The sequence below is a fragment of the Epithele typhae genome (genome assembly GCF_022376455.1).
Source record: "Epithele typhae strain CBS 203.58 chromosome Unknown BXZ73scaffold_4, whole genome shotgun sequence".
In the NCBI taxonomy this organism is placed as follows: Eukaryota; Fungi; Basidiomycota; class Agaricomycetes; order Polyporales; family Epitheliaceae; genus Epithele; species Epithele typhae.
The window spans coordinates 835,050-858,202 of NW_025954195.1; the positions used below are offsets into that span (position 1 = coordinate 835,050).

At 59.1% G+C, this 23,153-nt stretch overlaps 9 protein-coding genes across 9 annotated transcripts; 5 read left to right on the forward strand and 4 right to left on the reverse strand.

Annotated features, from left to right (window-relative positions):
• Positions 1-1,111: 1,111 nt before the first annotated feature.
• BXZ73DRAFT_97322 (beta-glucan synthesis-associated) lies at positions 1,112-3,633 on the forward strand (the record flags this gene model as incomplete). Its single annotated transcript, XM_048027327.1, has 9 exons — positions 1,112-1,369; positions 1,423-1,625; positions 1,856-1,946; positions 2,013-2,310; positions 2,373-2,530; positions 2,593-2,880; positions 2,939-3,145; positions 3,202-3,312; positions 3,370-3,633. The coding sequence occupies 9 exons, from the start codon at positions 1,112-1,114 to the stop codon at positions 3,631-3,633; spliced, it is 1,878 nt and encodes a 625-aa protein (XP_047882096.1).
• A 1,019-nt stretch (positions 3,634-4,652) lies between these two features.
• BXZ73DRAFT_97323 (HET-domain-containing protein) lies at positions 4,653-7,090 on the forward strand (the record flags this gene model as incomplete). Its single annotated transcript, XM_048027328.1, has 5 exons — positions 4,653-5,343; positions 5,394-5,638; positions 5,688-6,543; positions 6,581-6,867; positions 6,950-7,090. 5 exons carry the CDS (start codon positions 4,653-4,655, stop codon positions 7,088-7,090), a joined length of 2,220 nt encoding a protein of 739 aa, XP_047882097.1.
• A 291-nt stretch (positions 7,091-7,381) lies between these two features.
• BXZ73DRAFT_74266 (Zn-dependent exopeptidase) lies at positions 7,382-10,444 on the reverse strand (the record flags this gene model as incomplete). Its single annotated transcript, XM_048021999.1, has 11 exons — positions 7,382-7,512; positions 7,670-8,159; positions 8,216-8,335; positions 8,386-8,615; positions 8,725-8,806; positions 8,851-9,080; positions 9,131-9,500; positions 9,576-9,899; positions 9,947-10,094; positions 10,177-10,244; positions 10,265-10,444. The coding sequence occupies 11 exons, from the start codon at positions 10,442-10,444 to the stop codon at positions 7,382-7,384; spliced, it is 2,373 nt and encodes a 790-aa protein (XP_047882098.1).
• A 444-nt stretch (positions 10,445-10,888) lies between these two features.
• BXZ73DRAFT_74267 (uncharacterized protein) lies at positions 10,889-12,355 on the forward strand (the record flags this gene model as incomplete). The annotated part of the gene is made up of 5 exons (XM_048022000.1): positions 10,889-11,018; positions 11,059-11,108; positions 11,164-11,301; positions 11,350-11,712; positions 11,783-12,355. The coding sequence occupies 5 exons, from the start codon at positions 10,889-10,891 to the stop codon at positions 12,353-12,355; spliced, it is 1,254 nt and encodes a 417-aa protein (XP_047882099.1).
• A 580-nt stretch (positions 12,356-12,935) lies between these two features.
• BXZ73DRAFT_74268 (uncharacterized protein) lies at positions 12,936-15,379 on the reverse strand (the record flags this gene model as incomplete). The annotated part of the gene is made up of 6 exons (XM_048022001.1): positions 12,936-13,385; positions 13,543-13,643; positions 13,680-13,870; positions 13,906-14,003; positions 14,126-15,007; positions 15,080-15,379. The coding sequence occupies 6 exons, from the start codon at positions 15,377-15,379 to the stop codon at positions 12,936-12,938; spliced, it is 2,022 nt and encodes a 673-aa protein (XP_047882100.1).
• A 363-nt stretch (positions 15,380-15,742) lies between these two features.
• Positions 15,743-16,809, forward strand: BXZ73DRAFT_74269 (uncharacterized protein; the record flags this gene model as incomplete). Its single annotated transcript, XM_048022002.1, has 6 exons — positions 15,743-15,889; positions 16,044-16,091; positions 16,116-16,239; positions 16,389-16,478; positions 16,534-16,612; positions 16,668-16,809. The coding sequence occupies 6 exons, from the start codon at positions 15,743-15,745 to the stop codon at positions 16,807-16,809; spliced, it is 630 nt and encodes a 209-aa protein (XP_047882101.1).
• A 525-nt stretch (positions 16,810-17,334) lies between these two features.
• Positions 17,335-19,229, reverse strand: BXZ73DRAFT_74270 (uncharacterized protein; the record flags this gene model as incomplete). Its single annotated transcript, XM_048022003.1, has 4 exons — positions 17,335-18,494; positions 18,537-18,669; positions 18,771-19,122; positions 19,174-19,229. The coding sequence occupies 4 exons, from the start codon at positions 19,227-19,229 to the stop codon at positions 17,335-17,337; spliced, it is 1,701 nt and encodes a 566-aa protein (XP_047882102.1).
• Positions 19,230-19,417: 188 nt separating this feature from the next.
• Positions 19,418-21,707, forward strand: BXZ73DRAFT_87640 (aldehyde dehydrogenase; the record flags this gene model as incomplete). Its single annotated transcript, XM_048024655.1, has 13 exons — positions 19,418-19,468; positions 19,537-19,598; positions 19,649-19,690; positions 19,747-19,954; positions 20,005-20,027; positions 20,083-20,174; positions 20,253-20,390; positions 20,444-20,538; positions 20,593-20,863; positions 20,929-21,182; positions 21,257-21,417; positions 21,482-21,540; positions 21,607-21,707. 13 exons carry the CDS (start codon positions 19,418-19,420, stop codon positions 21,705-21,707), a joined length of 1,557 nt encoding a protein of 518 aa, XP_047882103.1.
• Positions 21,708-21,909: 202 nt separating this feature from the next.
• BXZ73DRAFT_87641 (vacuolar protein sorting-associated protein 60) lies at positions 21,910-22,917 on the reverse strand (the record flags this gene model as incomplete). The annotated part of the gene is made up of 7 exons (XM_048024656.1): positions 21,910-21,951; positions 22,013-22,119; positions 22,167-22,278; positions 22,322-22,388; positions 22,449-22,543; positions 22,680-22,784; positions 22,849-22,917. The coding sequence occupies 7 exons, from the start codon at positions 22,915-22,917 to the stop codon at positions 21,910-21,912; spliced, it is 597 nt and encodes a 198-aa protein (XP_047882104.1).
• Between the last annotated feature and the right edge of the window lie 236 nt (positions 22,918-23,153).

The following is a 23,153-nucleotide window of genomic DNA, read 5'->3' on the forward strand; positions in this document are numbered from 1 at the left end:
GCGTGGTGAGTGAGCGCTACGAGTAGGCGAGAGAAGCGGAGTATAGAAGCATGGGTGAGGTATCAGCCTGGACCGTTCGTCGTAGACTCGCGACTGTCGGATTGCCGTGACGTCCGCCTGCTCGGTGTGATCAGAACACCGGGGCGAGAGCGGTCGAAAAGGAGGCGGATGTCGTCATGGTGCGTGAGCAGCTGGGCTAACGGGAGCGGGAATCGGGAGACAGGAGAATGACAAGTTGCTTGGGAACCCGGGCTGACCTGGGCTGACCGGCGGGGACCGACGCCCCCGCGGTGCCCGAGCACGAGTTTGAGGCATGTCGCGAGCGGAGATGAATTGTCTGGAATTTGACAGATGGCAGGGAGGAGGGGGCCACAGAGGGCGAGGGTGGGCGGAACGACGTGAGAGGAGAAGGAGGAGGCGGGGACGGGTGAGTAGGAACAAACTGCGGATGAGGCTGAGGATCTGGCTGCGGGCCTTGCAAGGGCTGCGGACACGGGTCGGGGTTGAGATAGAGACGGGGTCCGGCGAGCGTGGGGTGGCGGTTGTGGCGGCGATGGTTAGGTGGGATGACGGGGAGGGGAGGGTCTAGAGGGAAACATAAAGACGCTTTCGACGCCGAGGACGTGTGCGGTGGCAGACGTAGCGGAGAGGGGCCACCCATCCGACCCCGAATCACCGAGTGGTCGACGTTTGCGGGGAGAGAGCGGCGGGCCGGATACAGCCGGCGGGCACTCGATCGAGATTAGATGGTGTGGCAGACGATGACGCGCCCAGGTGGAAGGAGGTCGCGCTCGTTCGCGCCAGCTGGCTGCTCGCCCGCTCGTCGCCCGCAGCGTCGCCATCGGCGGAGGGGGCCTGGCGCACGGGACGGAGAGTGGAGCGCGAAAGAAGCTGGCGACGGTCACGGGACGGACGTCACCACTGGCTGGAGGGTGGGAGATGGGCTGGGAAGCACGCCGTCCGTCCAGTTCACCGTCCCTCCCATGACGCGCCCTCACTTTTCTCAAATCATGGCCTGCTGTTATTCTCCGCACAGCTCGGTTCTGCGCCAGTCCTCCCTCCCCCCGCCACCCTCTCTCTCCCTCCTCCGACCCGCCACCCTTCCGTCCCCATGGCCAACCCCTTCGAGGGCTCCCCAGAGCCCATCCCCGTCCCCGACCTCAACCGCCACTCCGGCAACTCGATAGAGTCTGCCGCCGCTCCCTCCCTCCGCACCTCCTCCTCCCGCCGCGCCCTTCTCTCCTCCGCCGCCTTCGTCTCCTATCCCTCCATATCCCACCGCTTTGCTGCCGCCACCAGCACCCCAGAGCTCTCCACCGCTTCCGATTCGCCCTACCTCGGCAGCCGCCCTCTCTCGCTCGGAGACCAGGTGCGTATCCCCGCTTCGGTCCACGACCCCCGCCTCACGCTTGCCACGCTCAGTACACGCTCTCCCCCGACCCCGTCAAATGGGGAACGCACATTCTCCCCGAGGACAAGGAGGACGACGACGAGCTGCACCGGCCCGAGCCCGTCGTCAACGGCCGCCTCGTTGAGTACACCAGCCACGATGGCATCATCAACCGTCGAGGCATCATCAACCTCGGCTCGCTTCTCGTCATCGTCACCGGCATCCTCACATTATTGTGCGTGTTGTATTCCCGTCCTTCCTACTGCGCAAGCGAAGCGCCCGCTCCCGCCCAGTCCGCTGCGCCCGGCCCGCCTCCGGGATCCCCACGGTCTCGGGGCTATCCTCGTCTTTCCCTTGCCGCGCGGAGGTATTCTTACCGGCAGCGGGCCCCGCATCCATCCCAGGTTTCCCCGCGGTATCCACCCCGGCTCGCACGCCAGCGCTAACCTGAACATTTGGCTCCAGCGCGGGCTATCCCGTCATTACTGCGGTCACCTCCCCTCCCCTCAGCAACCTCGGCGCGTTCAATCTCGGCGGAACAAACGGATCCGGGCAGGTGCGTCCACAGTCACCGATCTGCACCGCATATGTCCTTGCTGACCTTGCTGCCGCGCCTGATCAGGTACCCGACATTCGAGGACTCCGCGGCCCCATCGACCCAGCCACGCCGGCTTCAGCCCGGAAGTCGACCTCGTGGCTAAACAGCGGAGAGGAGTTTGAGCTCGTCTTCTCGGACGAGTTCAACACCGACGGCCGCACCTTCTACCCCGGCGACGACCCGTATTGGGAGGCTGTCGACCTTCATTACTGGGCGACGAACAACCTCGAATGGTACGACCCTGCAGCGATCACGACAAAGGACGGGAGCCTTGTCATCACCCTTTCGCAGAAGGACACCCATGGCTTGAACTATCAAGGAGGTTCGTGCAATCTGTCTCGCAAGCCGTGGCGCGTGCCGCTCACCCGTCCTTCTTGCCTGCAGGCATGATGTCGACGTGGAACAAGTTCTGTTACACAGGCGGATACATCGAGGCGAACGTATCGCTACCAGGCGTGAACAACATTCTTGGCCTGTGGCCTGCCATCTGGACAATGGGGAACTTGGGCCGGGCTGGGTATGGTGCGACGTTGGAAGGCATGGTGCGTCTCTTATTGGGACTCGCCTTTTTGCCGTCTTGCTGATCGATCGTTGCCTCGCTCAGTGGCCGTACACATATGATACGTGCGATGTGGGAACGGTCAAGAACCAGACTGTCAACGGGCAGCCGGAAGCCGCCACCGTGGACGGCGACACTGGCAAAGGGGGAGTCCTCTCCTTCCTACCGGGGCAGCGACTGTCGAGATGCACCTGCCCGGGCGAGAGCCATCCAGGACCGAAGCACTCGGACGGAACCTTCGTTGGCAGAGCTGCGCCTGAGATTGACATGTTCGAGGCACAAATTACGGAAGGGACTTTAATCGCACAGGTCTCTCAAAGTGCGCAGTGGGCGGTGAGTTCCGTCAAGACGAATTCCGATAGACCCTAGCTTACCGTTTCGTCGCCCTCAGCCGTTCAACCACGCCTATCAGTGGCTGAACACCAGCGCCAACGAGATCATTACCGACCCCTCGATTTCATCTCAGAACACGTTCACCGGCAGTGCAACACAACAAGCCACATCTGTCGTAACCGAAACAGATCCGAACTGTTATGAAGGAGATTTGGGATGCTTCTCCATATACGGTTTTGAGTACAAGCCTGGCTTCCAAGACGGGGTGAGTGGCCGTGTGCATCGTGCCAACTGTGTAACGACGCTCACGCTACCCACAAGTACATCACTTGGATATCCAACAACAAGGTCTCATGGACGCTCATGGGCCCTGGTATGGGCCCAGACTCGCTCGTGGAAATTCAAGAACGACCGGTTCCCGGAGAGCCGATGGTGCGTCCAATGGGGTATACAGGACGCGCGCAGCACTGACGCACGCTCGTCATTCAGTACATCATCATGAACCTCGGCATGTCCTTCAACTTTGGCCCTGTCGACCTCTCTCACTTGCCGTTCCCCGTGCACATGCGTGTGGATTACATTCGCGTGTATCAGCCTGTGAACGCGATCAACATCGGCTGCGATCCCCCGGACTACCCCACCGCGGCCTACATCAACCAGTACATCGAGGCCTACTCAAATTGGAACCTCACCACATGGGTGGACGACTTCCACCAGCCGTTCCCAAAGAACTCGTTCCTTGGGGAATGCTGAGTCTGCCGGGGGCTTGAGGACGACGGTTTTGTGGAAGACATCCCGATGATGCATCCATCGCTCAATGATCCTCCCTCACCGCAACGCGCTTTATCCTCGATGCACCCGCCACGACTCCCTCGTTGTTACGCGCACACACCCTGCGCCGGCGTTGTATCCGACGCTGCGCCTCGAGCGCCCCCCGTGTTTGCACGCCGCAGCTCATCTCCGCGCAATCCCCAGCAACCCCACCCACACGGCGACGTCGGGCGCTGGTGGTTGCCGCGCTCATATGGGCATCTCTATCTATAGAAGCCCGACCCCGCGCGGAGCAGCGTTCGCGCCGTGGGCGACGCGCTCCCCTCGCCCTGTCGCTCGGGCCCCGTTCTGCGCAGCAGAGCGGACCCACCTCTCTCGCAATTCCCTACTTTACACGTCGTATGGCTCTCGTCCACGCGTCCACGCGCGTCGGCCCGGACATAGACGGACTCCTAACCTCTCGCACGCATACGTACAATCATATCGACCACGACTGGCCACGTGGATAACTTCTAGAGTCCACAGGATATGTACTCCGTAGCCTATCCGCGACGGCGATGGAGAATGACGAGTACTCACTATGCTACTTTTGGTTAGGTGTGATAAATTGAAGGATCCGTACCGTGATGATGAACCATCTGAGTCGAGATGTTTGGCCGTTCCGAGGGCTGTATACATTCCAGGGGATGGCTTGTGGACAGCGACCAGTCGTCGCCGTTTGGCCGTGAGCTTGCAGTACGGGCGCTTCTGGTATGCCTCTTCGGGACGAAATTGCGAAGAAGCAAATAAACAAAGCATGAACTGCGCCGTTCCGTGTCCGATGGATCAAGAACTCAGACCGACAGAACGTGGGTAGTTTGTGGAGGAGGGGGACTCCTCCTCGGTCATGTGTGCCGCGCGGCACCAGCCGCCTGACGGTGGACATATATACGGCCTTGGTGGGTGCGTATCTTGTCCGTCCCCTCGTTCACACCACCCCCCAACTTCTTTCTGATGAGACTATGTGGTTGCTTCAAGCAGCAACCGCGACTCTGACGCATTTCGCTGACACATCCGCCGTTCCAGGCGGCTACGCCATCCTTTCCCATACCTGGGACCCACTCGGAGAGCAGTCTTTCCGAGAAGTCCGAGAGATCACTCGAAGATGCCGTGCGGAGGGTCTCGACGCTCGCGATCACTTATCGGCGAAGGTCCGCGACTGCTGCATCCAAGCGGAGAAGGATGGATACGAATGGGTCTGGATCGACACCTGCTGCATCGACAAGGACTCCAGCACCGAGCTCTCCGAGGCGATCAACTCCATGTTCATCTGGTATCTTCACGCCGAGGTGTGCTACGCTCACTTGTCCGACGTGCCGTCGGGCGAACGCGCGCGCGACTGGCTCCCCGCCTTCTGCCGCGCCCGCTGGCACAGACGCGGCTGGACGCTGCAAGAGCTCCTCGCCCCCGCGCTTGTCGTCTTCTTCTCCAGTGACTGGAAGAGACTCGGTACCAAGAACGAGCTTGCAGACCACCTCACCGGGATCACGTCCATTCCTTCCTCGATCCTCACACGGCAGATTCCCTTCTCCAACATCCCTGTTGCGACTCGCATGACTTGGGCAGCTCAGCGCACGACGACTCGCCTCGAAGACGAGGCTTACTGTCTTCTAGGCCTCTTCGACATCCACATGCCGACTCTATACGGGGAGGGTACAGGGCGTTCTACCGTCTCCAGCAAGAGATCGCGAAGCAGTCCTCAGACACCACTCTCTTCGCATGGGGCGACCGGCACTCCGCGGAACGCTCAAAGTCGTTGGTTTTCGATGAAGCGGAGTCCTCCTGCATTGACGGTATATCGGAGGATACCTCAAAACACTTCTTGTTCGCACCCTCGCCTCGCAACTTTCGATACGCTCTCCTCGCACGGATGTTTTACACGCCTCGGCTCTCTGCTTCGGCCGCTTTACAGCCCTACACTGCCGTCCAGTGCAAGCGTCGGAAGGATGTGCGTCGCGGATTGTTTATTCCCCCCTCTGGGACTAACACCCTCACAGGGACAGACTCGGAAGGCGGTTGGACCTTTCGGTCCAGGCTACGATCTTCCAACATTCGAGACCACCAACATCGGGATGAAGTGCCGCCTCCCCCTCGCAGAGATAGGGAACCACACGATCGCCGTCCTTTTTTGCGAGACCGATGAAGAGCACGTTGGCCTCTTGCTCCATCCCGTCGCGCCCGACCCCGAGCGCTCGCACCAGACATACCACGTCGGCGCGCGCTTCGAGGACCGCTCCGAGGGCACCACGCGCTACATCCGAGTCGTTCACCTCGGGGCGGACTTCCACAACCTCTCCTTCCGCGGCACGACCTTCCGAGCCTCCTGGCGCGAGTTCTACATCGCGACCGCCCCGCCCGTGGCGCCCGCCCGCAGCGTCCTCACCCTCGTGCCCGACAGCGTCCCGGGCACGCCGTTCCGTGTTCCGCGTTGGCTCTACCGCCTCTTCACGGGGCTCCGGCTCCGGCCGGGGTCTGGGATCACCTCCAGCGCCGCCGGGCTGCCGGTGCAGGTCGTCATGTTCGCCAACATGAACAACGTCGTGGGCGAGACGATCGTCCTTGTGCTTGGGCTGTGCCACCGAAACTCTTTGGACGGGAGGCCAGCACACTGGGCGACCGTGCAGGTCAGCGGGACTGGACCACGCATTGACGTGTCGGAGGATGGGGCGACGCGCACGCGGCTCAAGACCGCGATGGCCGACATCCTCGAGCGGTCAAAAGCCGGATTTCGAGGCTGGTGGTCGCCCTCCAGGTGCCAGCACGGCACCATCGAGTCGGCCGCCGAGCCGTCGGTCCACACCTCCACTCCCATCCCTCGCTTCCCGCGGTCCGCCCACCCCGCTCCCCACAGCCGTCCCGCCCCCGCACTTCCGACCCCCGTCCGCCGCAGACCGCGGCTCGCCGCGCATCGAAGCGCACGTCTGCCCGGACGACCACGTCGACTTCTGGCCCGGGTGGACGCGCGACTTCGGCGCCCCCGCGCGCACGGTCCGGCTCTCGTTCGCGCGCTGCCCGCACGAGCCGCACACGACGCGCGTCGTCCACGCGGAGCTCCGCGGGCGCGCGTTCGAGCGGCTCCTCGCGGAGCACGGCGGGGGCGTGTCCGTCGCCGTCCCGCCGCGGCCGCGGCTCGGGGGCGGGGACTTGAGGGCATCGATGCGGTCGAGGGAGGAGAAGGTGGCGAGCGCGGGGAGGGTGGAAGAAACGGGAGCCGAAGAGACGGAAAGGCGCGGAGACCGTTCCTGACGAAGGAGCGCAGGGGGGCGACGGAGCGGCGACGGTTCTGGGAGGAGACGAGGAGGACATGGAAGAAGCACAGTCCGGTGTCGAGGCGTGCAGTGTCGTGGCGGCCTTTGCGGAGACTGTAGATGAGGAGAACGGCAGCGACACAGTCGTTTGATGTGCGTATCGCGCAGAACGATAGGCGAAGACATGCTAGCTACGTCTGCGAGTTATGTACGGGAAAGGACTTGAAGCTTTCATATGCGCGCAGCAGCCGACCATTGGCAGGCAGGTCTTACTGAGATTTCCGACGTATCACCAGCTGAAGTCTACAAAGAGGCAGCGAATAAAGCATATCTTCTAAGGACCCTGGCACGCACATGATAGATGTCGACGATAGAGACACAAAACCACACGTAGAGCATCCCAGTGCCCCAGAATATGCGATCCGTCTTGGAGCAATTACAGACTACGGCTTGATCGTCTTCGCGAGCTCGTCGAGGAGCGCTGAGACACGAGCAGCTTCCAACTCTGCCAGCGTCGCGTTCCCTTCGAAAGTGAGCGCCTCGGTGACGGACGGGAGCGTCGTCGCTCCATAGCCTGAGAAATCTCAGGGTCAGCACTACCGTCCTCCAGATGCGCGCCACAAGACGGGGATACCGTCGCCGAACAACACAGACGAGTCACGAACGAACAGAACCGACTCGACGCGACAACGGGGCCACGATGATGGCGGCACGAAGAAGAAGACGCTCACCAAGCCACTTGCCAGGCGCGACGCCGAGGTGCTTGTACCACTCGCGCTCCTTGATGCCCTCCTCGGAGATGAACCCGCGCTCGAACGCGACGAGCTTCGCGTTCGCCGCCTGTACGCGCTTCGCCGCCTTGATGAACTCGCGCACCGGCGCGGGCACGCCGTGGCGGAGGATCTTGCGGAGCACGCGCTTGACCCAGCCCGGGAGCCCCTGCGCGTGGGCGGGGCGGCCGGGCAGCTTGTCGAGGAGCTCGCGGAAGTGACGCTCGGCGGCGACCTTTTCGACGTCGAGCGCGGCGCTGGCCGCCTGCAGGTCCGCGATCGACTTGCGCAGGTCGGTGAAGTCGGCGGCGGCGCCGAGGGAAGAAGCGATCGACTCGACTTTGTCGAGATAGGCATCGAGCTCAGTGGTGTAGTGTGTGGTGTTGAGGGGGAGGATAATCGAGTCTGTCAGCCGGAGAACGACGAGACCGAGGTGTTTCGCGACGGCAACCTGTTTGAGGAAAAGGTGAGCGAGATGTCGGAGTCGCTCAAGATGTGTACACGCACGTGGCGTACGAAGCCGGGGTCACCGTACCTCTCCATCCACATTTGAGAGTCGTAAACCGAGTGGTAGTGGTAAGGAGCATCGTTCAATGTTCCGCTGAAGCCTTGGTCCATGCTTGCGACCTATTCAGAGCTGAATACTTGGGTAACAACTTGACAGCACTGACACTCACGCCAAGACGCTGAAGGAACGGCGTGTAGTCGCTGCCAGAGCCAAGAGGAGGAATGTTGAGTTCGGATTCCACATAGTCCCAGTGCCCCTCCAGGGACGCATCCATAGTCTTGATATCCATACCATCCATCCCACTGTGGAACGGTCCGCTGTCTTGACGAGCATCCCACAAAGTCTTATCGGTATCGTTGGGGTGAGGGACGTCAAGGGCGACTCCCTTGATGAGGTGTACTAGGGAAGGAGATGCAGAAGCGGTCCATTGGGCTCCAATAGAAGAAACGTCTGAAAGTCGTGACAAATCAATCAGCTGGCCAAAGAACAGGGTGCATGAGTAGCATACCAAGGTTAATGTAAGCCACTACGTTTTGTTGGATCCACTCAGGGAAATCCTCGGCCCATTCGGTACTGCCAATCAGTCCGTACTACTAAGGCGTTAGCGGGGACCAGCTTTGGTAGAATAACCTACCTCCTCGGCGTCCCAGCTGGCAATTACAACGTTACGCAACGGCTTCCAACCACTCCTGAGAAGTTCACCGAAGCCCTTGACAACCTCGTGGATCGACACTGTCCCAGACGTGGGGTCAGCAGCACCCATAACCCAAGCATCACGGTGGCAGCCGACGAGAACGGTCTCGTTCTTGATATGCCCGGGGATAACAGCCATGGTGTTCCAAATAGGGATGACCCTCGTGTGGACTGGACGGTACCTTAGCATCCAGCATCCAACAGAGCCAAGTAGAGCTCACCATGGTTTACCAGCCTGACCTTCTTCTCACTCGGCGTGCCCATCATATTGAACGCATCTTTGGCCTGGGTCCCCGAGATCTCCTTGAGCAGAACCTCGGCGTTCGCCCACGAGATGGGCAGACTGGGGATCTTGGGGATGTTCTCACCCTCCGTGCGCGTCGCGTTTTCATAAGCGGGGATACCGGGTGTGGTTGGGTCGCCAGGGTACATCGAAATGAACTGCACGCTGCCGCGTTGCACGGACGTCGGGTTGCGCGCGGGGCCTTCGGGGTAGGTGGCGTAGCCGTTCTCTTCGGTCACGACGCCGTCGTCGCGAGGGTCAGAATAAATGAGCACACCGACCGCACCACGCTCTTGAGCGCCCTTGATCTGGAGCAGGGGTTGGTTCACATTGCGGATTAAGGCGCAGGAGAAGTGGCAGACGCACCTTCAGCCACGGAAGACTCCGCCATAGCGAGCCAGGGCGATCTTGCCCTCAAGGCTTCCGCCCTTGGCGACAATCTCGTCGTAATCCTCCTTACGCCCGTAATTGACGTAGACGATCTCGCCTTTGACGTCGCCGTCCGCGCTGAGACCGTGGAACGTCGGTACCGCGTCGCGGTATTTTCCAGCCTCGGGGTCGCGCGGGTCGCCGTCCTCTACCAGATCTGCCTCCCACACGGGTTTCCCACCCTCACCCAAAATTGAAAGTGCGCGGTCAAGCGGGGTGTTCATGACTGGAAAGTACTTGTCGATCCACGCGATTGGCTTGCGGAGCTTGTGGATGTCCTCGATGGCCGCCGCGACTCAGGTGAGCCTGCATCGAAGAGAGGAACTCCGGGAGTGTCGCGGATGCCGAACTCCTTCTGGAAGAGCTTAAGGATGACTTGGGCATCGGCGAAGTCCTCGATGCCCCCGGCAATGTGGGGGTGTGTGGCATACTCGCGCGACGCGGCCAATGCGGAAGCAGGGTCAGGAACGGAGCTATAGAAAACAACATGATTAAATGCGTGTTGCACACGAGTGGTAGAGGGAGGCGCGATGTTGAGAAGGAAGGAGAACGTACAGATAGAGTTCCTCCACCTGCTCCGGAGTCAGACTCTGGTGCTGTCTGAACGCCTGGAGAGCCCAGTGCTTGCCATGACCACCAGCACCCTCGCAGCCCGAGCTCCCGACGGCGTAGAGGCGTTGAGGGTGAAGAGGGCGACGAGGGCGACGCAGACAACCCTGAGCTTCTTCCAGTCGGAGCGGACGGTATACCATGGCTGAAGGAGATCGTCCTGCGTGGTCTTCTCCAGGATGGGAGCGCTCTCCACGTCTTGGAGACCCTTCATGTTAGCCAGGCTGGAGCGAGGATAGAGTAGAGGGTGGGAGAAAGCGAACAGGCACAGGGTGCGATTATATAGTGCTGGATGCCGTATGACGATAGGGCGAATGGCTCTTGCGCAACCGCGGCCGAGGACGTTCCTCCATTTCGACTCCTTCAAACCTCTCTATCTTGCGCGATATATACATACACCTGATCCGACCCATGCTGACAGTTGCGAAGCAGAGGTCGTTTCAATCTTGGCCCGCAGGCTGAACATCTTCTGGCCAGTGAGCTCAAGCAGTTGGACGCCTGCCGGCATCCGCTTTGTCACCGAGCACACGCTCGCGCTCAGATTGCGTCCGGCAACCAACCAGACCGGCTCCAGCGCCTGGACGTTGGGTAGACGCCTCCTCCTCCGTCATGAGAGATAGCGACCGACCGAAACCCGACCCTCCAGCACCATCTCAAGATGCCCAACCTCCCGTGGAGACTGCTGTCCCCGAGCTCCCTCCCCCCAGACCCATGGAGCAAATCCCTCACTCACCGTCGACCGCAACGTACTCCTACAGCAAGCGCGGGCATTTCTGGCCTCGCCTCAGGTTAGCCACGAAGACCATACCGCCAAGCGGAGGTTTCTAGCGGAAAAGGGCTTGACGGATACTGAGATTAGCGTGCTGCTCTATGAATTGGTGCGCAGTCCTCGTTCTCCTGCACATACCCCGTATTCAATGTCACAAATATCAGCCACAACCTGCCCCAGCAGTACCTCCCCGGACATATCCCCGGCCTCCTCCCTCTAAAGTCCCATATATGCTGCTCAACATCTTGCGCGCGTTCACTTGGGTAGCTGGTGGCTCTGCTGCTCTTCTGCTTGCGTACTTCGTGAGTCTTGTGATGTTCCCGTACTCGCATGACACCGACACTTTGCAGCGTTTCCTCTATCCTAGGATTGCGCAAACATATCAGGCACGCGTCTCACTACACGTGCATCGTAGCGCACTTCTTGACCGCATGACAAAAACTCTGAACGACTTGAAGGCCACCCAGAAAACCACGTTCGCAGTGCTGCCACAGCCCGAGCTCTTGCGAGAGCCGCCACAGTATGCCATATGTTCCACTCTAGACGAACTCGTGGAGGCCAGCGCGGGGTCAAGGGACATCTCCGCCCAGTCGCTGCTTCGTTGCGCCATTGCCGAGTGTTCAAAAACGGGCCAGAATGCCACCTCGGCAGACCTCTTCCGCGTCCTTGTGACCAAACTCCCATGGATCCCTGAAGAGGGGGCGAACTACGAGGTACGCGTTTAAAATGCGTTATCCATTTGTGTGCAATTCGTCCCATTTAACGTACTACCTTCGCCTCCAGGATTCCCTCTGGCAAACACTCACTACTACTCCTGCCTTCCTGCCTACTCCCTCGTCCACGTCCATGTCCACGTCCTCATCCCCATCCCCATCCCCGCCTACCCCTAGCGTACCCGCGGCCCCCACCCAAGACACGATCTGGACCTACAACCCGTCGCCTTCCGCGCCCGCACCCCCGCTCCTCGCCTCCCTCAGTGCGCTCTCCGCGGCCCTCCCTGCGGTCCCCGCAAGCCCTCCCCCGTCCAAGTTCGGGCACACGCTCGACGCGCTCGTTGCGTTCACCGGCCACCTCGCACGGCAGGTGTACGCCCCCACGCTCCCCTTTCGCACGTCCCTCCCCGCCCCCACCGTACCCCCGGCGCTCGAGGACGACCTCCGGCGCGAGATCCGCGCGCTCAAGGGCCTCGTCCTCAACCGCCGTTCGTTCATGCCCCGCTCCCCGCTCCCCGGCAGCGCCGTCGGCATCGCCGCAACCAGCGGACGTGGGGGCGGGAGTGCCAGCACGGGCTCCACGATCGTCGCGCCGACGCCGCACTACTCTGCCCCACCCACGACGGCGGACCCTGCCTCTTGATCTCGCTCTAGCCGTCTGAGCATGAGCATGTAATAGAGTACAGTTCAACAGAGCCGCTTTTCCCTCTTCCGAAAGCACCCTCCTGCACATGCATCCTGTGTCCGTGGGCCTACGACAGCCCACAAGTCTTAACTGTGCAAGGAAAGCGAGGGCAGACGGCAGACGGCGACGTCCCTCTGGTATCTGCCACTAGTGACTAAGCAAGCTTCAAGCGGAGTATTGGTCCCTCTTCCATGGTGAGATAGCATGTCCTGCTCGACGCAAATGATATGACAGAAGGAACGTGTGCGCGGTTACAGAGTAAGTGGTATGGCTACGTATCCCGACACTCAGCGACGCTCCTCCACATCGGCCACAGACTGCATTCCAGAAGTCCTCGCCACCTTCGACTTCGACCTTCTGCCACCAAGAGGCTGTTCAGGGTTGTAATGCTGCAACGCATCTGTCGATCTCTTGTCCTGTGCAGGCCATTTCCACTTGCGATCACCATCCAGCTTCCCAGAAGAGCTAAAACCCTCCAGCAGACTGTCCATATACGCATGGTTGTCGAGTCGGGCGACGTTCTCGAGGTCTTGAGTAGTTAGAGGGCGGACTGGCGAGACTGAAATCTAGCCATCTTGATCATTTTGTTGTTCCGAGCCTGTTGCTCATCGAAGTCGCGTGCTAGGAGGCGGGCAGAGAAGAGCACGAACAACTGATGGATCAAGGCGTTGAGAGGGTGCAATACCAGGTTGCCAGCTTCGTCTTTCATGAGAAAGTGCAGTGCATCCCCGCCAGTGGGGTGGACCAGAGCCTTCGCACGAATGCATTCCTCCTTGAATGAGCTGTGGCCGATGGCGGCTGAGGTGCCTGCGTAGGAGTCGAAGTACCGGAAGCAAAATTCGCGGACGTCATCCTCCGACCAGTTGTGCTTCACGAAGCGTACACTCTGGTGAATTAGGACGTGCAAGAAGGACTCAGAGTCGTCGCCGATGTTTGTGACCCTCGTGAGATGCTTTTGGAGGAATAAGGACGCGTAGGCCCATGTACCCTGCTCAGGCTATTCAGTGACCTTAAACTATTCAATGTGATATCCCTCACCGTAACGGGGGGCTGAGTCGAGTGGTGTTAGTCATGTTCTTCGCCATCTCCCAATCAGATAGCATTGCTTCGCGACGGAGTTGCGAACAACCATCTTGGTGAGATACTGTGGGCCAGATGAGGATGTTGCCTGAGCTGATGTCACGGTGGAGGGTGTCACATTTTTCAGCCGCGTCTTTATGCGCTGTCAGAACACAGACCCATTGAGCTAAGTAGCGCCCAGTGTTGTCATATCAAGACTCACCACGGTATGCACAGTGCACCAAATCAACCAGATGCTGCGATGAACTGAATGTCGGCAGTGCCTGGCACACCTCCACAACCACAGAGCGACAGTGTTTCATGTGCCGCGAGCCTGCACCAGTTTGGTTCGAGGGCTCCACCTGAAAAGTATGAGGGACGTCCATGCTGAGTTGGCCTTCATCCTGTTGAGGCCTGTGAGCACCTAAGCGTGAGGACAGGAAGCTAACTTGTCCGGGATACTCCTGGGCGCAACTAGGGTAGGAACGTTATGGATCCCCTTGGTCTTGCTGAATTTGTGGAGGAATTCAATCTCGGAACCGGAGCCCTCGTAATATGGTCGATGAAATCTTTCAACCAAACGAGGCGCTGGGTGTGCCACTCCAGTGCGGGATATCCCCTGGTATTTCTCCCAGACGAGAACACCGCATTGAAAGCAGGGCGACCAACCAGGTAGAACTTGTTCTGTACTGTGATAGCATATCGGGGCAGACGGTCGCTCTGGCAGGACTGTTCGAACATGGAGCGGATATAGGTGAATGTGGAGGGGCCCTTGCAGTCACCCCATGATGGGTCCATGTTCTCGCACGGAGCCGCTGCTGTGGGGTCGCCAAAAGTGTCGCCGGGGGCGAAAGGTTCGCAGTCGGGTGCCAAGGCGGAAAGAGGGTGATAGAGATGCTCAGGAAAGCGATCCCTCATAGGATCAGGAGATGGGGAGACCTCCTCGGTGGCAACGACGTCGTGAGACTTGGGAAGGCCTAGAAAATCCATACGCTTCCACCCAAGCGACGTCGGACTAAGTCGAATCGCCGTAGGATCGAAATCAGCCGCGGTGTCGCTCATCATGGAGAGGCCATAGAGTACTTTGAGTAGCGTCCTCGTCCCATCGACAGTGTCGGCGTAGTTGGTGAGACTACTGGCGATGATTCCTGAAGGATCCCAGTGGAGTGCGCGAAACTGAGAGCCCATGACGAGGAGCATGTACAGAAAGCGGCGGTGCTGGTTGTGGAAGACGAGATGGGTGTAGGAGAACAGCTGACCCCGGACAAGCCGACGTGAGGTGGCGCTAGCTTCAGGCTGCTCTGAGTCGTCCTGGAAGGGGTCGTTGGAGTTGCTTCGGCTCTTGAACTCGACTGTGAACCACTGATAGGGCCAATTGGGGACCCCAGTGACGATGCTGTTCTTGTCTTCCCGCTTGGCAAAGTAGCCGTCGCACTTCAACCCAGACGGGTCTCCCTCGTCGGCTCTGTGTTCGGAGAGTCCAAGAAAGAATTCAGGACAGAGGTTGCCATGAGGCGCGTAGTCCTGGGCTTGGGCTTGGTCGATTTTCTCCTAGGTGACATACAAGGTCATTTGATATGCAAGCACCGGGCGCAAAAGAGAATTTACCCAAGCGTTGCTCACATCCTTCTCCACCACATGTTCCTTCGGCTTGCCAGTCCCGTCCACGAATATCGAGTTGAACATCGAGAATATGTGGTTGACGCGAGCTTCACTAAACGTCGCAGAGAAACCGGCCTCATCGCGCAGTTTGAGCTGGTCCATGAACTGATCCAGGGGCCATACCACACTAACGTCTGGCCTTTCCAGGAGCATTTCGCGACTTGAGGTCGCAGGTGGGATGAGACCAAGGTTGGTTCCACTGGAGTAAAGAGTGGAGCGAGCGTCGACGTGACGACCAGAGCTTTCTGAGTATGCAGGCATGGAGTTGGTGAGAGGGGTGTGATTGAGCGGTGGGCAGAATGAGGAAGACGAAGGATGCGCACCTTGTCAGCCACGCAGCAGGCGGTGGATATCCAACAGACAGTCTAAATCCCAATCGTATAGGCACCACTACAAAGAGGGCAGGCGGAACAATCAATACTGGCACAAAAAACTCGCCGGCACTTATAAAGCTCACCAGAATGTTGCGGAAGGGTCGCGGAAGGGCTGCCGCCAATGGAGTCGAGAGGGGAACCGGAACGTACCTCACAAACATCACCGCAGAGCGGAAGCAGCCATATATGAGGCCAATGATGTATTTACATGCGGAGCGCGGGGTTTGGAGAGGAGGAGCTCAGGGGCATGATGGCGGTTCAAGTCGTGCACACCACGGGCTCACGCAACGAGGAAGGCGCCCGAGGTTGCGGGCTGGGTTGGAGGACGAATGAGGTGAAGGTAACGCAGACGGTTGGGGGTAGTTGGAACTTGGAAGGCAGAAAGGAGGAAAGACGCGTGCGTGAGAAGACGCGTGCGTGCTGCGTAATGAGCTGTATACGCGTCGCTAGCGCGTCAGACCACGTGCCCTCCATTGCCCTCGATCGCATACATGATCTCGCTCCCCTCGACCTCCTCCGCTCTCACCACTATGCCGTGACCTTCAAATCAGCTACTCTACTTGCGCGCGCTCACCAGTGGGACCGCCGTCGCGTTCGCTGTGTGTTCCCCCGATGTGGCATAGCCAGCCGATTCTCCCCTCCCCCCGACCTTCACCCACGTCCCGTCGTCGTCCAAAGCCTCCCTTCCAACCGAAGGCCCACAGTTTCGAGTGGTGCCCAAAGCGGGTGCTGTTCACTCTTCCCCAGGTGAGTTTACCTCGAGGCTATTGTGCCATGAGTGGCAGCGCTGGGGCCCAGTCACGTTCATCGTGCAGGAGTGGTTACACCTCGGGAGGGCGCCCGCTCGTGTACAAGGGCGTGCAGTGTACAAGGGCACGAGACCGGCCGCGCTGCAGTTGTCGTCACGGACCACGCCGGCTGGTGGGTCGACGGTACGGTTGGGAGCTTGGACGGCCTGCCCGAGATCGCGGACGCGATAGGGGAAGGTGAGCTGAAGCTTGTGATCTCTTGTCAAAGGCTGATGGGAGGTTTTCGCGGTAGACTTGACGGTCATATTCGACTGGGGGGTGCGCATGGGCGCGGACCTGTTGAAGGCCGTCGCGCTGGGCGGGCCGCGCTTGTGGGTGTGGGGGATGTCGCATAGCATCCACGGGTGCCGTCAACGTCATGAGGAGCCTCTTCGCGGACCTCGACATCCCCATGACCATCGCTGGGTATCGTCCGATCCAGGAGGACGTTTTGGAAAAGAAAGACGAAGTGCTGCGCTGCTGCGTGAGCGGAGTGCATCCAGCGTTTGGCGAGCTTGCGAAGTGGTAAGAGGTAGAAAGTGGCGTTAGTATGTAAGTAGGAACAGGCATATGGCTTGACAGAATGTTTTAGATGAGTCGATGTGTGAAGTAAACGCGTAGACAGAAACATGGGCCTGCCGCACTTTGATGTCCATTACTTCCAGCGACGTTGGGGATGCGTCCGTACACTAGGTCGGGAGAGCTGTGGACTTTATCGCTGTACGAACGACTTTCGAAGCAATCGAGTTTTTCCACCTGTTAGCTCCGATGCCCAAGACGAAGTGGATGGGTGCCTGCGTCAGTTGGGCTTGTAACGGCCACATACGGAGGACGAGTGCTACGGCAATATATCCGCAGCACACCTGCTGCACTGAGCGAGGATACGAAGTTGTGAGAGAGACGTAGGAACTCGGTTTTGTATACACAAAAGCATTGGGGCGCAAGTTTACATGCGCAGGGAGCGACGATTCAAGGTGAATGCGACATCATATGTAAGAGCAGAGTGAGCAATACACAGCAATAACAGATGAGCTGATGTTTCGAGAGGACGCAATCAATCCTCTGGTAATTGACCTCTGCGAGCTTCCTCCGCAGCTCTCTGTTCAATTATTTTGTTTCGCAGGATCTCCCACCCGTAGGGATGAACGCTTTCACAATGCCTGAGGAGCACGTCTTGTGTCGCGTTGACGAAAGGGGTTGGCTGCAAGCTGGTGTGCCCTTTCTCAAATCGCAACCTAGGATAGCGAGGTGTCAGACGCGCAAAACAAAGCGTAGCGAACCGCGCTCGCCTGCACATGCGACACCAGAGTGTGTTATCGTCGTTCTTATCTTCGTCGAAGCCGGCATCCAGACAGTCCTCTTCAATTGTCGATGCTTCATCCTCCATGGATGCGTCTGTGCCTGCCGGCGGAAGCTCAGATTGGGTCGGCATCTGTGCTACTGCAGGCTGGTAATCTGTTGGGGGCGGCGCAGAAGCGGGAGATGTAACGGCAACGGGGGCATCAACGGGGGTCAGATTGCTGGAGGTGGGTGCAGCGCTAGAAGTAGGAAGGTCCACATGAGGAGTAGGAGCGGGTTCGCCAAGTTGAACAGCATCTTCTCTTGAAGCTACAGCGAGAGACGGAGGACTGGGAGGCTTCGGCGCATTCCCAACAACCGAAGCAGGCGGCGATGCGACAACATAGCCACCATGTTCGAGCTTGAGCCGCTTGTTCGGTCCGTATTGAGGATCATCCTGAGTGAGATCTATGATTGCACCGTGAAGAGAACTCGGGGATGAGGTATGTGGCGGAGGCGGAGGCGGATGCATTCCTCTGGATGACGGAGGCCTCGATGCAGAGGACGGCGGTCTTGAGAAGGACGGGCCTGCCGCGGACCCTGGGCGACTACCGACGGGAGAATTGGAAAGTGTCATGCCACCGAATCTGGTCACAGGAGACATTGTCATAGGGCTGCCCATGCCCGGGCCGACCATGTGCGTGGCGGGCGCAGAGGACCGACGATGCGTTATGGTGTTCGGAGTGACAGCAGTGTTGAGCGGTAGTAGGCCGTGGACCGAAGCTCTGTGCTGAGGGAGTCTCTGAGGATGAGACAGTCGTCCTCCTGGTGGAACCTGACCGACCATTGGCGGTTGCATGTGATGTCCAGGTGCAAAATGCCCTTGGGGAGGTGCAGGGTGGTGTATCTGCATATGGTGCGGCGACGCAGGTGGTGCTAGACAAAGAATAAATGAGCATGAGACAGATATGTAAATACAGCGATTGACGCAAACGCGGGATATGCATGTGTTGCCCTTGTGGCGGGGGCGGCATATGTTGTCCTTGCGGCGGTGGGTGAATATGCTGTGCTCGTAATGGGGGAGTTGGTGACATTTGTGGCAGTTGTGAACCTGAAGAAATGTGCGCAATTTGTTGGCGAAGGAACTGAACCTCGTTCAAGCTATGGAGTAGGATGACTATCATAGGATACGGCAGACGGAGAGGGACGGACGTACGCTGCATGCAGTCTGCCATTCAGCTCGTCTCTTTCTCTGGTGACCAGCCTGAGGGACTCTCGAAGGCTCGCATCGTATGTTTTCACGGTATTGAGCTCTGCCTTGAGACCTTCGATCTCGTTGCTCTGGACTTTCATAAACTGTGCTAGGGTGTGATTGTCCTGGAGGAGTTTGCCGTTTTGGTGGCGAGCGATGCGGTAGTGGTCATGGAGCTGTTGATTCTCTTGGCTGATGTTGGGATGGTAGCCGAGTTCGGATATCGCGCGATTGGCGTTGTTTGCCAGAAGACCGATAAGCTGTTCGTAGGTGTTGGCGGGAAAAGCGTCGGCTCCATACGGGAGTGCTGGGCTGTCGCGCATTGAAGGAGGAAGAGCAGGTATTCCGATCGAGCACACTCACCCTGAAGGGGTAGTGGGCGCGGGATGCGTGCCGTGATCAGGCTGCGCGTCGGCCATTGCACGGGCTGCTTGAGATCAGGCGCGATGAGGGCGAAAGAGAGAGGCAGCCCATCAGCCGGCCGACGCGTCCCGTCGCGATCACGCCGCGACTGGCGCCTATTCTCCGCGCGCTCGGCGCAACTGCATCCTCCAGCTCAGGCTCTCATATCTGCTCCATCTTGGCCTCCAACCGTCGGGCTTGACTCATGAGAGCGGTCACACGAGTTGTGTTCTCCAATGGCAACACCGTGGCAATGGTCAGCGGAATACCGACCTCGCCTGCTACAACATACTCATCCGCGCGCAGACGACCTCTGTTCTGCAGAAAAGATACGCACCCTACTGTCTGCACCCTGGCAAGGACGGGTCTACGGATGGTCGCGAAGAGTCAGCTTCTTCGCCTTTACCCCCAGACAGTATTCTAATGTCTGGCGCAGAATCACAGTGTGCAATCCCGCTAGCGGCGAAGAGCTCACTAGGTAAGTGTACCCCAGGCTTGTTCTCCATTCTCTCGCGCCTAACCTACGCCTCCCAGGGTAGTGAGTGCAAATGAAGAAGACGTCCAGACCGCTATCCTCTCTGCACACGAAGCTTTCAAGGCTGGGATCTGGTCCAAAACTCCAGCAGCACATCGTGCGACAGTCCTCAGCAATCTTGCACGCGCGCTCGAGGCCCGCGTCGAGAACTTCGCCGCATATGAGACCCTTCAGACTGGACGTGCCATCCGTGAGATGCGCGCTCAGGTGCGTGTCGTTCACTTCTGTGCGCGCATGCTAGTAACCTGTCGAGGAAGATCGGCAGGCTACCCCTATGGCTGTACGAGGCTGCTCATTTCACCGACCACAACGCGCATGCTGATGTTGGCTCATAGGGACTACTACGCCTCCCTTCTTCGCACTCATGCTTCATATATTGCACCAACATCCGGTCCGTTGATCAACTATGTACAAAGAGTTCCTCTGGGTGTTGTTGCACAGATCACGGTGCGCTATGTTCATCCCCTTCAGCATCAACGGCACACCTAACGCATATACCTCGTAGCCTTTAATCACCCCCTCTTAATTGCCGTGAAGAAGATTGCTCCCGCACTTGCAGCAGGCAACTCGGTCATTGTCAAACCGAGCGAACTCGCTCCGGCATCCGTACTGGAATTCGCAGAGATGGCCGCCGAAGCGGGAGGTGAGTAATATCGCCGTTGCCAATGTCTACAATAGTGATCGAGGCGATTGCAGTACCTCCGGGAGTGCTGCAGGTCCTACCTGGATACGGCCATAAGGTCGGGAAAATGCTTGTTTCTGACCCCATCGTCAAGAAAGTGGACATTACCGTGAGTGTTCCAACCTCGCGCGCACAGCGAGTGTTCTTACGAAGTATCAAACAGGCGGGCACGAGCACAGGTCGCACGATTGGCGAGATCGTGGGCCGCAACCTGTCCCACTTCACCGCGGAGCTCGGCGGGAAGGCTCCCATCGTCGTCTTTGACGATGCCGACCTACAGAGTGCCGTGGACGGCGCCGCGTTCGGGTGCTTTATCGCCTCAGGCCAGACCTGTGTGTCCGGCACCCGGCTGCTGGTCCAGGACAAGATTTACGACGCCTTCATGGAGCGCTTCCTACAGAAGGTCGAGAGCATCACGAGGCGGATGGGCGACCGTATGCACGCTGTTCCCCTCTTCCCCTGCTGTCCGGTTCATTAACGACCTCCCCGTGGTCTCCAGCCTCGAACCCAAAATCGACCATGGGCACCGTCATCTCCCTGCGCCACCTCGAGCGCATCGAGGGCATGGTCCAGCGCGGCGTCGGCACCATCCTCGCGGGCGGCAAGCGCATGACCGGTACCTCCACCCTCGACGGCTGCGACTTCTCCAAGGGCGCGTTCTTCCCCCCTACCGTTGTCACCGACGTCCCGACTGAGGACGACCTCTGGCTCGAGGAGCTCTTCGGCCCTGTCGTCGTCGTCAAGCGCTTCTCGGTGCGTCCCCTTCCCGTCACATTCACGGCGTGCACGCACTCACGGAGCCGGATCTAACGCGCGGCGGACGGCAGGACGACGGCGAGGGCGTGATGCTCGCAAACGCATGCAAGTACGGGCTCGGTGCAGGGATCTGGACGCAGAACCTCGCACGAGCGCACAGGGTCGCGGACGAAATTGAGGCCGGGATCGTGTGGGTCAACACGCACCACCGCAACGACCCCAGCTCGCCGTGGTGCGTATCCCCGCAAGCGGGTGGTCCTCATGTCCGTCGATCGAGGCTAACGGTGACGGGGCAGGGGCGGCATGAAGGAGAGCGGCGTCGGCAGGGAGAACGGCGTCGAAGCGTTCGAAGCTTGTACGTCGCATGTTTTCTCCTCCTTCACAGTGAAAGTAGCGGCTTACCGGTGATGGATGTGCGCAGACACGCAGTCCAAGTCTATTATCGTCAACACGGCGTACCCTGAAGAATCCAGAGCTGGGGATTGGTTTGCTGAAGATGAAGAGGAGAAGAGGTATGGTTGACCGTAGGGTCTGCTCCTGGATTTCTGGTGAAGGAGAGCTGTACCGTACGAATACCCTGGCATCTTACACGACCCCTTCACGCTGTTCGACCCCGCCGATAGAATACAAGCCCCCACAAACCATCGCTGTACATCCTGATGATACATGGTAGCGAATGGGTATAATGATGTAAAAAGTCCTTTCGCAGTGCAGTGCTCTTCGTCTATACGGTAGTCTTGACCGCCTCCTTCTGCTCGCTTGGGGTCTGCAGCGGAGCGTCGACATCGTCAGGCACGCCAGGTGTCCAGAAGTAAACACAAACATACCTCTGCGATTTCTACGGGTGGCTCGTCGACAAAATCTGGCATCTTGTTCAGATCGCTGAGATACGAGGGTCCTTCCTCCTCAGCGTCCAATTCCAGTGCATCCAGTTCTGCGGCGCGTCAGAGATTACACAAGACAGACGTATATCCTGCTCACCGGCTTGCAAATCCGCCTCGTCAATCTCGTCTGGGACGGCATATGACCTCCCAAGACTCTCCTGGATTTCATTCGCTTGCTCCAGCAGATCCTCCATGTCGTAGTGTACGGCCTAATATAATCTGACTCAGTATGGTGAAGAAATGCGGACATACAGCAACGAACCTCGATCTTGTCAATGTCGATCTTGCCGTACTGCTTCTTGAGCTCCTTGTTCGCCAGCTTCATCGCGTCGACGGTGCCATCGTATTCCGGAGGTTCTCCGTCGCGAGGGCAGCGGACTCCATGTTGAACGTCTGCTGCGTGAGCTGCGCGAGCTGCGACTCGTACATCCGCTTCTGCTTCAGCGTCCGGAGGGCGCGCTCTTGGATCGCGTTCTGCATGCACCGCCGCGTCGTTACAGCAGTACGTACAGCAAGATCCGCGACGTTTGATGTGTCGGCATCATCAATGCGGAGCGAAGAAAGTGCATCAACACAAGCATAGCGGAGGGCAAAGAGGGCTCGCACGCACCTTTCCAGGCCCGTTCCGAAGCCTGCCCATCTGCTCCTTGTATCGCGCGAGCTCCCCGTCGAGCTTCTTGATCTTTACCTCGATGGACGCCATCCGGGTGTCTGTCTGCGGGGCCGGGGCGTGCGGTTCAGCCTCATCCCGCCCGGGGAAGCACTGGGAGCGCGCTGACCGATGAGATGGCATCTTGGAGCGTCGGGCGCGGCTTCTTGCTGCTGGATGTTCCAAAGATGCGGTTCATGGCGGGGAGACGGGTGGAAGTGGCAAGACGTGTGACGGAAAGAGGACGCAGATGGGTGTCCAGAGGCAAGTGTCCAAGTGAAGCGCTCGGGCTCGATGACTGGGCTCGCTGCGCGCACGACTCTGGGCTGTCTCTCACAGTACTTGACTAGCCTCTTGCCCTCTTCCTGCCACAGGCAGTAATCTTACCATTTACTCAGCGTTGATTCGATGCCTTACATAGAACCGATGCGTTCC